At 42.0% G+C, this 13,776-nt stretch overlaps 1 protein-coding gene across 3 annotated transcripts in view; it reads left to right on the top strand.

Annotated features, from left to right (window-relative positions):
- LOC121624702 (zinc transporter ZIP11-like) overlaps positions 1–13,776 on the top strand; it is a 112,065-nt gene that overhangs the window by 22,450 nt on the left and 75,839 nt on the right. For all 3 annotated transcript variants that reach the window (XM_041962540.1, XM_041962538.1, XM_041962537.1), the window contains exon 4: positions 4,657–4,815. In XM_041962540.1, the coding sequence (XP_041818474.1) occupies positions 4,657–4,815 (159 nt within the window). The remainder of the gene's footprint in view (positions 1–4,656; positions 4,816–13,776) is intronic.

Below are 13,776 nucleotides of genomic sequence, written 5' to 3'. Positions count from 1 at the left end.
GTGATGTCATGTTATTCCCGCACTTCTGAATAATGAAGGACAAATATTTCATACTGTTCTCCCTTACTGTCAGCGTGTGATATTGCCTATTGCTGCTTTGAACCCCATATAATACAGATTCACTCACATTTCTGTGATGAAGCTCTTTTGTATTTCAACCATATTGCCAAAGCCTAAACGATTCCTTTTGTCCTTAGAATAAAAAACTGATTTTGTCTGTTTTTTGGAGTTTCTGTCAGGGACTGAACAGCAGTTCACTAAGCAGTAGATCTGAAAGTGTGCTCTCCATTTTTACATTGAGGCTGCACAAACTCGTGTTCATTTTGTCATATTTACTCAACCTCATCCTGTTTTTTGTCGTGAAGTCGTAGTTGACTAAAAATTCGGGCATTTTAGTGTTATCTTAATCAAAGAAAACGGTAACTTCTTTCGTGTAGTCAGTGAAACCTGTTGACATTTTAGTCTTGTTATGCTCTACCCTTAGGCGCCCACACACCACCACTGACCCAAATCAACCACACACACACACACACACAAAAAACACTTTACCAAATTCATGCAATTCATTAACCTAAAGACAGACAAACAACCAAAAAAGTAAATGAAAGCTAACAAAAGACATAAGGTCAAAAGGCAAAACAAAATCCCAGGCTGAGAGGCAGCCAGACCGGCAGAAACCTCTACTCTGATGCAGGCACAGGAGCTTTTAAGCACAGCTTCACTGTGTACAATGATGCATGTGCAGAGTTTGACACTAGGAGACTGATTTCACATTCATCTGCTGAAAGTGGAAAGTTTGTTTGTGCTCATTGAAAATCCAATTTTAAAGAGGCGGGCCCACGAGCACGAAGTGATGAGGGAGGAGTAGATGTAAGTTTAAGGATTTTAACAAGATAATAGAACCTTTCTTGTGGAAAAATATATCAGACACACATTATTAGTCAAAGTACATTGCTTCATATCCATCTTAAAGCGTGTCAGGAGGGGATCTTTAATTTCCAAAAGTCAGGACAATTAGTGTAGGAAATTGAATTACTTTAGGAAACAGATATTAAAATCTTATTAATTTCTGTTTTTTTTTTTATTTTGTTTTCTTCTACCATTAGAATCTGCCACAGGTTGATAGTTATGTCGGGCCGAGAAGTAGTCCCTAGCTGGCCTCCTATTTACTGTAGCCACGTTAGAGTGGTATCTTCTTGTCAAACTGTCAAAAGCAAAAAAGTCCTCAAATATCAAATTATTGCTAAACCAGGGAAAACCAATGAAAACCATGGATTTGAAGAGCTTAACCAATCCTGTAAGAAACCTAAAGCCTGAATTCCCACACATGCAAACTTATGTGTGTGTCTGTTTTGTGCACCTCTGAGACTTGGCAGCTGTAACAGCTGTGTACCAAGCTGCCAATTGTATATGCTCTCTGGATTGTTCCCAATTAACATATAGACAGGTCCCCACCTTGGCTCAACTGGCTTAGAAGTACATGATGTTCCCCAGATTGCAGAATTGCCCCTGTGATTGGTCGATGAAAGAATGTGCTCTCTCCATATATTATCTTATATGGAGGGAGCAGGTATGGAGAGGGTTTTTTTCTGTCATTATGAGTTATGCTGGTGATACAGCTAGTTATGAGGAGAGTTGAGAAAAGAGGCAAAGTCTCTAACAAGTTTACAAGGTTGCATATATAGCAACTAATAGGCGCTACTTTATAGGAATCAGGGATGGATGGTGGGAGCCGGTTGCTGTGTTTGACCAACCTGCTATTGTTGGAAACTCAGTCAAGTGAAACAGCGTGGAATGGAAACCAGCTTTGGAATTATTATTCAGATTGCCTCTTCTGCTTCAAGTGCCATAATTAGGCCTATAAAACCAGTGCTCCCATTAAGCCAGCAGGCCTGGAATTAAGTTATTTTTATGGCAAGGCCCCTTTGGCCTCTGAGAAACACAAATTCATCGAGGCCCAGAAAAAAAGAGAAATATTAGCTTTTTCTGGGTGGATAAATGTTAGTGTTAGGTATAAAAGGGAAGCTAAAAAAACAACTAGAATGCTGAGCTTTTACGTTTCATCAGGAGTCATTATTAACACCATCAAGCATGTGCACATGCTTAAGAAAGTAGTTTAGAAAGAGGCATGCAAAGGGAAACCATTAACTGCCTACTGTTAGAAACTGAGTACAGCTAGCTGATAATTAGCCTGATCAATCACCGTCACTCATCAATAACACTCATTACTAGACTGTAAAGCTTTAATCAAACCAATAACTGACCACAGTCAGTAAATCCAACAACTCATCCAAATGTTCTGCCTTTATGAAGCCAGTTGCAGGTTTTGTTCAACCTTTCCAAGAGGCATTAATTCAACTGTAGTGAGTGTTTTTTAGTGGTTGTGGTGTTGTACTAAATGGCATTATCTTGAGCTATGCTTCCAATATTCCTGCCCCCACCTGTGTCTTTAGATGGAGTGGGCAACACATTAGAATTGCCTCTCAATATATTTTGGTCCTGTACAACACCAGTGCAAACTACATCCTCACTAATAAACATGTGGCTGAATTAATACCTCCCTGACTGCCAATCAAAACTGAGCGTTGTTATCTTTATAAAGGTTAAACTTATGGCTCCCCTGTTACATTAGACTGCATTAGATTTTACAGGTAGACCAACTAGAGAGCCCACTTGGTGTATCACAACTATGCTGGCTCCATCATAAAAAGTAGTTTAAAAAAGACTGACTTCTGTAGAGTGAAAAGAGTGATAACATGGACCTTTAAAGAAAAAGAGAAGAGGTGCTACATCAAACAACAAAGGCCATCGTCATCTGCCATCATCTATTAACACCATCAGGCGTGAGATGAGATGAATCTGATTGAGCTCAAGTTAACATGATCACATAGTACGTTCGCTTTGCCAAAATCCATTAGGGAAGGACAGCACTGTGAAAAAACATTAACGACATTCTTGGGGAGTGCAGTCAGTCACAGTAACATGGGGATGTTGTCATTGTACAAGCAGAGCAGTCAAATACAGTCAATTTGACAATCACCATCTTGACACATGTTCTCTTTGATCTCACTGCCCTACTTCTGTTAACAGTGGAGAGATGAAGATGCCAAATAACTACAAATCAATAAAGTTCATGTTCCACATACTTGTTGTCTTTTGCAGCCAGCTTTCTGCTGCAAACTGTTTGACTCTGCTCTCTCTCTTTGCTTATCGCCGTGCGCAGGCAACTGGAACGTCAAAAGTAAATGTATTGCCAACATGGCAAGTTACACTGGATATGGAAAACAGGATGGGATCATTTTGGAAAGTAGAGTGCATGAATAAGTCTGGAGTGAAAGTGTTGCATTTACCATAATTCACAGCTCCCAGACTTCTATTTTGAGCCAAACCGATTGACTTGCAATCAAAACTAGTATTTAGTTACACTCCTTCTGAATGACAAAGCTGACTAGGCTTGACGCTAGCCGTATATAACTTTTGAATGCTGGACATGACTGCAGCCTAACAATATGCCTCCATTACTTGTGATTGGCCAGGCTGAACGCAGACTTGTGTTTTGCATTTCCAGAGCTGATGCATTGTCAGGAGGCAGCTACGAGAGGAGATGCGAGAACCCAAAAAGAATAAAAAATGGCACGTGGCAAACTTCAGCAACAACAGAATCTGCTGATACTTTGTCTGCATACATGAAGCTTGAAAAGACGCACGAGCGTGTTCAGACATACAGAACCTTTCCCTCTCTATTTGGACTCTGACAGCTGACACAAACAGACTGGGCTTTGGAGTGAAGGATGCTTTCGGGGCGAGTTGCCTACGAGGACACTAGCACACAACGCAGCACGCATATCCAAACACACACACACACGCTCATGCAAATTTGGGAAACTTCAATAGATTTAAGACCATATTTTTGAGGGCGGTACAGATTAATGTTCAGTGGCAGTATTTATGTTATTTTTGATCAGAACATTTTTGGTTTCACTGTCGTAGCAGTAAAATCTGGGACAACAGTGGGTCTCATGCAGGAACATTTTGTGCTGTTTTCGTAACCCTGTTCTTTGAGGTTTGTTCGTATGAGTCCTCCAGGTCAGATTCACCAAACTCTATTAAATGCACATACTTTTCTTAATTGCTTGTTACAACTTGATGAATGCCACCTGTTGTCATTCGCAAGATTCCATCATACTTGACATATTGTTGACGCCCCCAAATGGTTTATAATTCTTATAGGTCAAACAAGTGTTTTCTCCCTGCAATGACCGGCTGTAAATGTCCTGTACGACTGATCTGAACCACAACTTTTGTTCATACCAAAGAGGAAATTCTAAATATGAGGACATTTGCGAATGTGGCAAGTTTTCTTAAATCACTCGGAGGTTCTACTTAAGAAAAGATCTGTTCATAACAGAGGTTCTCGCATTAGGCCCAGTGGATGAGTTATTTTAGAAACACATTAACATCATCAGCACATGAAGTGGTGCTGCTATGATACAGCAGATCTGTCTGTGAAGTGTTGGTTTTACTCACCATTTGAAACCTTTACACCTAATAGCCTATTTCTTATTTGGGTTGTACAGCAATTCAAGAAGTGAAGTATCACTAAGTTTTAGCTTTTTAAAAAGTTTCTCTCATTCTCGTTTCTCTTGCCTCTCTCAGGTAATGTTGGCTGCTTCCTATTGGTCACTGTTGGCACCAGCGATCGACATGGCAGAGGATTCTGGGAAGTACGGCTCATTCGCTTTCCTGCCTGTGGCTGTGGGATTCACACTTGGGGCGGCTTTTGTTTACTTTGCTGACCTGGCGATGCCCCTGCTGGTAAGAACCTGATATTTAGACTCACACACGTACAGTATAGTCTGTACTGAAGATGGTAGGAATTCTAATTCTAGTCGTATGTGAGCACTGAATGTAGCAGGTGCACATGCTGAAGAACTATGTCGACCATCCAGTTAGAGCCTCTATGTTATCATCCAGAGAACTAGAGGGACATGTAGACACATTGAGAGCACTTTACCTTCAACTAGTACTAATTTCATTAATGAAAACTATGATGAAATATGTTCGTCAATGACCTTTTTTCCATGACTAAGATGAGACGTTAAGAAGGCAGGATGAGTTTGACTAAATATGAAAAAAAAGGACATTTGACACTTCAAGGAGATTCAGTTAGAAAGAAATAGTAAGGACAAACCTGCATGACAACACTTGATTCCCTGAAGAGACGTACGGTAAGAATTTAAAAGAGAATTCCTGCCAAGGGCGTGTGCATGCATCACAAAGGAGTTACCTGCTGCAGTCCATAAACCCAATAATTTATGAGAATGATCTGCGTGTTCATATTTCTAACTCATATAGTAGAAGATGGACAGGGTGACAGCTAAAGAAAGACATGAAAAGAGAGAAAGCGAGAGAGAGGATGACATGTGCTTTCATGTTTTTTTTCTTATCAATTCAAATTAGAGGATTCCTGTCAATCAGTACATTTTCTCTGTTCCTGCTGTGATCAGTGTGTAATTACATGGTCTTTGTGGAAACTTCCTGAGAAATTACTTTCGAGGGAAATATTGGGGAATGAGGGATCCAGACAATCAACTATTACTCAAAACTATAACAAAAGCTGTCAGTGAATTATGGTTCCTTGTGTGTAATTGTCTCATTAACTTCTACCCAATAGAATGGGTTAGTCACTCTCTGAAAGAGATAAGAGCTTCAGAAAAAGTACATGACTTGAGTTCTGAAGAAGAGATGAGCTTTACATAGCCTCCTGATGTTAAGATGCTACCAGAGCTGTATTGTACTCATGTCTGGTCTTGGTGTCAAGTCCTTTCTCCAGACTTTTTAAAAATTTTATTTATCTTGGCCTCTGGGGCGTTTTGTCTCTGGCCTGTCTTGCTCTTGGTCGCTGGTCTCACCTGTGAAGTCTCTGGTTTGAGTCCAGTTGGCGTTTTTCTTTCTCACTCTGTCCAAACCACAGTGGCGCCTCCAACTTTGAAGTAATAACCTAATGCATGAACTGTTGTATTTACAAGGACATACGTTGCTCATAGCATTGTCGAAAACAAATCAAGGAGGTATGGATGCATTTCAGTGGAAATGTATCCTCTGTGTGGACATTAGCCTAAAGGTTCCCCATTGTATTGCTGCCCATGTTTATTGTAAGTGATGGGCCACATTTCTAATTTAGTACTTTAACTGTGCATTTAAAAGGAAAAGGCTTCTGAGCTGGCTCGACATTAAATCCCAGCTGAATCAAATCTCATAGTATCAGGTTTGAATTGCACTTCATACTGTTATAAATTTGTCTCTATTGTTGTTGTACTAGATTATTTGAATGTGTGTCTTGAAAGGCATCAAATAATCTGAAGATATGGATCTTGAAAGCCTTCACTGCACCACAAGGAAAAGAAGTCTGACGCAGAAAATACTAAATGTATGCAAGTATTAGCAAGATTGATTAATTACACCTTTCCATGTTAGCAGCATAGCTTCAGAGGTGGCAATGTTGGTCAGCCAGTCTGTCTGTTGGTTGGTCGGTCCACCACTTTGGTCCAGACTGAAATAACTCAACAACTATTAAATGGATAAGCATGGAGTTTGGTGCTCAGAGGATGAATCCTAATGACTTTGGTGATCCTTGACATGTCTCAAGTATTGCTGGATTGATTGCAACTGCCAGCATGGTTGTAGACTCTTAGTCTTGCTATGTTTTTTGTTGTTTGGTCTCGACTTGGTCATGGAGCTGCTTGGACTTACCTTGGACTCAGCCTAAGTGGTTTTGACTGTAGCCCTGGATATTCTAGAATGCCATTTATTATCAGGTCACTTTGAAAAATGAAGTAAGGTCATTATTATTTAACATGGTTACCTGTGCAGACCTGCCTAGCGTGTAATTTGATGAATGACCCTATGGCAGGCGAATGGGAAACTGATATGTCAGAGAGATGTACAAACCTTAAATTACAGAAAGCTGACCCCCACATTTGAAGATTTAAGATTTGACACCTTCTAAATTAGAAAAGCATCATCATACAACTGCACGTGTCAAGGATGTCTAACGATTAAACCTCTGAGCCTTCTTCTGACCGGAGCGTAACAGAGCAGGAGAAGGTAAGGGCGGGACTGAGAGACAGAAATGTGATGCAGCCGCTACAGCTGAAGCAGCAGAGAACAGCTGTTGCCTTAAGCTCCTGCAGTCACACCAGGACAGCGGCACTGACACGAATTACATATGAAGGAGCGGCTGACACATCACCGTCATGCACACTCATACAAGATGACACACACTCATATAAACACAACACACACACACACACACACAGATGCATTGCCCACTGAGGATAATGGAGAGTGAAGGGGATGATACATCCCATCTTTACGTAGATAAGCTGGTGCACATATACCTGAAGTAAGCATCTTTGTGGTTTTAGTACAGATTCAGTCTTTTGGTAAACTACACCTCCTCAGGCTTCATAAGGGATTAGTGCTGGGTGCTGCAAGGGCATGATCAATGCAACATTAGCTAGCAAGCTAGCGGAACTACCTCAAAATATGGATCTGGCTGGGGATAAGTTCAGTCACTTGAAGCTGTGAACAGTCTGTTGATTGGTAGACTTCATCTTTGAACAAGACATCGGTCACACGACTAGCTGATGGTTCTAGCAGCTACCAGCCACTAACGAGACTCACTCACTGAAGATGCTGCTCATATGCTACAGAGATTAAATTCGGGAAATGTAGTCCAGTAGTCAGCAACAGTATCAGCATACAGGGTGTAGCTTTCTTCTCTAATTCACAACTGAATGTTTCAGTTCACTGTTTTTTTTCTTAAGCCACAAATCTGAAGAAAAAGCTGGTGAGCCCTGACACAATAAAGACATGTTTGTTACTAAAGAGATTAATGAAAATTACTCTTGTGTCAGACCAAAAAAAACGAGACTACTATCTGCTCTGAGGCATTGATTAGGGTCCAACTTACAGCTGCAATGAAAAGCTGCCTTACAGGTCACCATTAAGATCTAACCCACCCAGTCATTTCCCGCTTCCCCACTCAACTCAGCAGGGAATGATTGGGCAGCTGACCCTCCTGGCCAAAAACCCCATGCAGCAGTTCAGTAATTGCACTGTACTGGCAGTCTGCACACAGAGGAAAGGCTCTGAAAAGACATCTGTATCAGTCAGGATTGGCAAACAAGCCATTCTTGAGGCTTTTAGGATTCCCAGCCAGCTATGTCAAATGGGGTTCATTTCTCGAGGCTTAAAGTCTTCACTTGGGGCACATGCTGAAGTCACAGCAGACAAGCTAGTCAGTCAAGTCTTTTAGATTAAACTGGTGATGTATGAATACATACAAATGAATATGTAGAAATCTTTATTATTGCTGAGATAATTGACCTAAAAAGAACTTCATGACATATGGTAGATATATAATGTCTGACTTGCAGCGTTTAATGGTTAATGCTATGGCACTGCTCTCAAACACTCTGTAGATTGATAATGCAGCCTCAAAACCAGATCCTGGTCCTGAAATGAAAATGGTGAAACTGCACATGCAGTGTCTGTCAAACAGTGAACTAGTAAAATAAACACACCTACCAACAGCTGTCGTCAGAGCAGCAAGTTTGTTTCAGGTTTTTATTCTCATCTTTGTTGAGTTCTGCAACATGTTGAAGAGCCATAGTGATTCTGAGCTCTACAAGTTCTTCACCCCTTGTGAAGAAGGCTAGACTAAGTATGTATTACTTACACGACAGGCCTGTGTTACGGTCTTGCAAAGTGGACCCAAATGCAGAACACAGACAGAGGCTTCAGGTGAGTTAAGGATGATTTATTAAAGGGGGAATGGAGTTGGAGAGGCGGGGAGCCGGTGTGGGCTGAGGGAACGAAGAGAAGGCTTGGCTGGCAGTGAGTGCAGGAAGACTGGCAGACGGGCAGTGATCCGGAGGCACAGACAAGTGCAGGTTAGCACACAAAAGCACAACAGGCCGAATGGTTGAAGCAAAGATTCGGTGCCAAGTGGGAGTAGAGTTGGCATTGAAGCACTGCCGGGCTGATGAGCTGATGGACAGCAAGTGAGCAGGTTCAGCAGGCTTGCATCATCAGCGGGGATCCAGGAGCCGGGAGAGTGATAGAGGGGTTGCCACACCTAGAGCATTGACGCAGGCCGACAGGAGCGTAAAAGACACAGCAGTAGCCGTGACAGCCTGGATCACTAGGAATTGGCTATTGTCTTGCCTTCATTCACTCATATATGTTGTGTTATTTGTTTTGAGTGCTTGAGACTGAACCTACAAGGAACCTTTTCCCTGGCGGTCATAAAAAATGCTATGAAACAAACGCAATGGTTATGTCATTTTTTTGTGTGTGAACTGCCGTATATTCTCGACGCCTGTCTCAGATCTCCTGTAGCAAGCATGACATCACTTGGTATCAGCCTACCACAGGTTCAGATACCTTTACCAGCACATTTGCCAGCTCCAGTCACTCCAACTACCGCACTGAATGAATGAATGAATTCAGAAAATGAGAGCGTCTAACGGTGCTCGGCAGTGTAAGATGCCCAGTCCGTCCTGAGAGTGATTGGCAATTAGCTTCGCAACCCGTGGCAACAAGGCAAGAAGCCTGTAATTCAGGGTTCACCTTTCTACAGAATGGAGTTATTTTTAAACTCCATCCTCTCCACGATGTGGATGCGCCATCAAGCTGCTCGGCTCCCAGGCTGGTCATTTCCTGGAGCCGACAGCAGCACACTGGCTGGACTACAGGAGGTAACTCTGGAGTTCTTGGAGAATCAATCAGAGGCGAGAGGAATCTGTTGAGTTTATTTTCATTGGCCAACTGTTGTTTTGAGTCTCAAACTGAGTGTTTTTGTTTGCTGGGATCCAGAAGAGGAGTCTTCTGTTGAGATGAGGACTCATCCATTGGTAGTTGTGGGAACTGTGGGTTTTGTACTGAGCACAGACTGCCTCCTTGGTGGAGGTCTGAGAGCATTCTACTCAGTCTACTTTGAAAAAATCTGGCCCTAAGACGAATCTAGTTGAGGACCCCTAATGTACAAGGTCTCTCTCTGTCTGCAGCAAGTATGGCAATGAATTGGTGATATTCTTTTTTTGTTTTTCACCATTTCATTACCAGTATTTGTGCTATTTGGTCTGAAGCTAGCTGACTAACATTACATATCCTCCTTGACTCCCGTTTGTGACATAACATCATTTTATCCTTCATTCACCTCATCTTTTCCATGTCATTGCTTTCTTTTGCGTTTCCAACTTCATCACCCTTTCCCGCTTTCATCTCCGCTTTATTCTTTTTAACTTCTTGTTCCTCCCCAGCTGCCTGCAGCCATCCTGTCTTTTCTTTTCACCACATTTTGTACATGTCCTCTGTCTTCCTCATTCTTCTTCTGCCCTTTCTTTCCTCAGTGCCATAGTGACAATAGTGGAAGCGTCAGGGTGTGTTAATAGCCATAGCACGGAATCACGTAGGGGGCTCTTCCACACACACGCACACACACACATACACACACACAGTGGGGGGCCATCAGTGTTTGGACAGCTGCTGGTGCCACTTTTACTGGCTCCTCAACAAACACTGGAGCTGAATGGGAAGAAAGATTGAGGAAGGGAAAGATGGACAGAGCGAGAGAGCAGGGGTTGAGAGAGGAGATAACAGACACTGGGGAGGATGAGCGAGAGATTGGCAGAGAGAGTGATGGAAACCGGTTACCAAAACACTGTGTAATGGTCCCAGTGAGACATTTTATTACCACTCCTGTGTCCCTCTTTCTTCCCACACATCTCTGCCTTTCTACCCCTCACACTCAAGAATTCTGAACGGCATTAAATTAGCATCTTAAAATATCTTAAATGCAGTAAATTGAGTTTTTTTGCTTTGAAACCATGTCATGCAGATTGAGTTCTTATCTGTAAACTCCAGTGGTCGGACAGTTTTTGTTCCCAAACAACGGTATGAGCTGGGGTATTTAAATCTCCACACCTGGCACTGTAATTTTTGAGTAATTGGATTTAGCAATGGCAAAAACAGTCGCGTTGGTGCGATGTACAACAATTGGTTCTCAGCATGTCTGCTTGTGGGATTTTGGCCATTTAGCCCTAAAATGTCAAATTTCCAGGTGCTCTTTCTCTGCTATAAATGTCCAATTTATAGTGTCACGTAGGAGTATTTTAATATGGCAATCACTGCACCAGCACAGTACTTCCCACTAACTGTGCCTCTACAGTGAGGGCAAATTACACCAATTATGTTTGCTTGACCATGGAGTTTTGGAGGAGTGGGTTTGATTGGATTTGATTGATCATTTTATTCTCTCACACATTATTCCTCTCAACAGCAGTGCCAATCAGAGTGGCACGCTGGAAGTGGCTCAGTGGAGAGGAAAGTTCAGGCTGGTTTGTCTAAGTAGGAAAAGTCAGAGTGGTGCCGAGAAGGAAAAGGCAAACGTACAACACCACATACATGTATGTATCCTTGCCTCCCTTTATTGTGATGCTTCATATGACTTTGAAACACAATTTGCATTAAATTAGCAGCACCATGCCTTGCACTGCCTAGTTTGCACTGAACTCCTACCTTGTTATGTCTCTCCTTTCATTTTTCTTCATGTTACGTTTGGGGCGAGTGATAAAAAAGTTCCACAAGACAGTACTAATAGTACCTGACACACACTTCATATTTTTGCCTGAAACTCTTTAAAGCAGCTATAATTTATATTTTTTTATTACACCAATGTATCAAATGACAATGTGAAAGAGGATTTCCACCTGAATCTGCAGCTCCCCTCAGCCTTACTGAGTTTTCTATGGAGTTTCAAATCATTGTTTACCTGTCGAGCACACAACCTTGCTGTTATAGTTCACTGTCAGTGCTCTCAGAGTGTAGTTTTTGGCTGCAGCAGGCAGCTGTTTTCAGTGAAAAGTCTCTGGAAAACAGTACACCACCTGCTCACCACCAAATAGCAGCAGAAACATGAAATTGAACTTGGACCCCAGATATACTGACCTCAACAATATATGTGTCTTTGCAGCACCCCAATAACAACAAGGCCCTAGTTATGATCACTTGTTTGCTTTGTTTGTTTGTACACCCTGGAAGTCCAACATAATCTCATGGGATGGGATGTCAGGCATGCAGAAAAGGACAATGTCAGGTGACCTCGGTCATTCGTCTTCATAGTCAGGTGACGCTAGGTTTAGGCACCAAAACTGTTTTGTTAGGCAATGATCGTGGTTTTGGTTCAAATAAGCTAGCTTACGTACAGTACAGGATGTAACATGCTGGACTCAAGATGAAGTCAGTCAACGTTGACTTTTACCTTCACGCACGACACGACCACCAGTTTGCTTGGTGAAAGTCCTGCCGTTGTTTTAGCCATCCATTCGCCCCACCTCCACCTCCTGACGTTTTTTTTTTTTTGTACCATTTGTGCCTAAAATGACACTTGAAAAACATGATTAGGATTATTATGACAACAAATTAAGTGACGTAAGACATTGGTGGGTTATTCATATTCCATTCGGCGAGACCAGGCCGGGTAGTCCCAGTTTCTGGCTTTCATTTGTCCCTTGGTTGAAGTCACAGAGAGGATGGATGATAAGGGGCCAAGCTGCTGCAGGATTAAGTGGGTTGAGAAAGAGTACTGTACCTTGGAAGAATAGATGGAGAGTGGCAGGAGAGTAATGAGTGGGAGAGAAGTAAAGAAACAGGAACAACATTTCACTTATTCTTTTCAAACTCTCTTGTATTGCTCAGATAATATGTGTGAAGATCCAGTCTGTGTATGTATTTGCAGAGACTCTAATGTGTGTTCTCTCACTTGACTGAAATACAGTGCCATTTTCTCACATTATTATCTTCTCTTTCCCACCCTACTAGCATCACCATAACAACAAATAATGATTGGGGCCAAAGGAAGTGCTGGCAGCCTGGGAGCATTGCATCTTGGTGTACAGTATATCACCAGATGCAGCAGACACAGCAAACACATGACATCTTCACTGTTTACTGTGTCTGGGGAATGGCTTACTGGTTACATGGTTACCCCGGTCTGAAGGTCTCAACTGTGGGGACTCTGTAATTGAGACTGTAAAGCTGTAAAGTAACACAAAGCTTGTTTTGAGCAGTTTCTTTAAACTCTGCAGCCTTTACTCAATGAGTTTGCTTTGACTGCTCAGCCGAAGACAAAGTAATTCATACCAAGAAGGCACTAAATGAACACGACAAGAAATTATGGATTTGAGTCATCTTTAAAGTGAACTGTAGAGCCTTTTATTCAGGGCCAGGACTAGGACTGTGTGTCGCATCTCATTCATTTTGGACGATTCTGCACCTCACTATTCCCGTCCAATGGCAATGTTTGGTGCCAGTGCAGGAAGCGGTGTGACTGTGATGGAGTGATGCGGAAAGAAAGGATGCAGAGGTCTGGGTGGTAGATGGGCATGTGGTGCATCTGCCTTTCATAATCTTTCCATAACCTTAACCAAGTTCTTAAGTCTCTAATCTTAATCGCACCATAACCATTGTTTATTTGCCATCACCACAGTCTTTTCCTAACCTTAACCATAGTGTAGAATTGTAAAAATGTTGCCGTTTGATGCCAAAACATTTTGTAATCCGAAGTGGAATCCTGAATTTTGCAGAATTATCCCATGTCAAAATTCTTGTTTGGGTTAATTCACGACCCGCTCGTTTAAGAACTAACACAAATGTGAATGATTTTCTGTTCAGACTTGGGCAATCAAGTCAAGGCTCATCATCTTTGTC

The sequence above is a fragment of the Chelmon rostratus genome, chromosome 21 (genome assembly GCF_017976325.1).
Source record: "Chelmon rostratus isolate fCheRos1 chromosome 21, fCheRos1.pri, whole genome shotgun sequence".
Taxonomy (NCBI): Eukaryota; Metazoa; Chordata; class Actinopteri; order Chaetodontiformes; family Chaetodontidae; genus Chelmon; species Chelmon rostratus.
The sequence above is the reverse complement of the archived record's forward strand: the minus strand, read 5'-3'. Positions and strand labels throughout refer to the sequence as shown.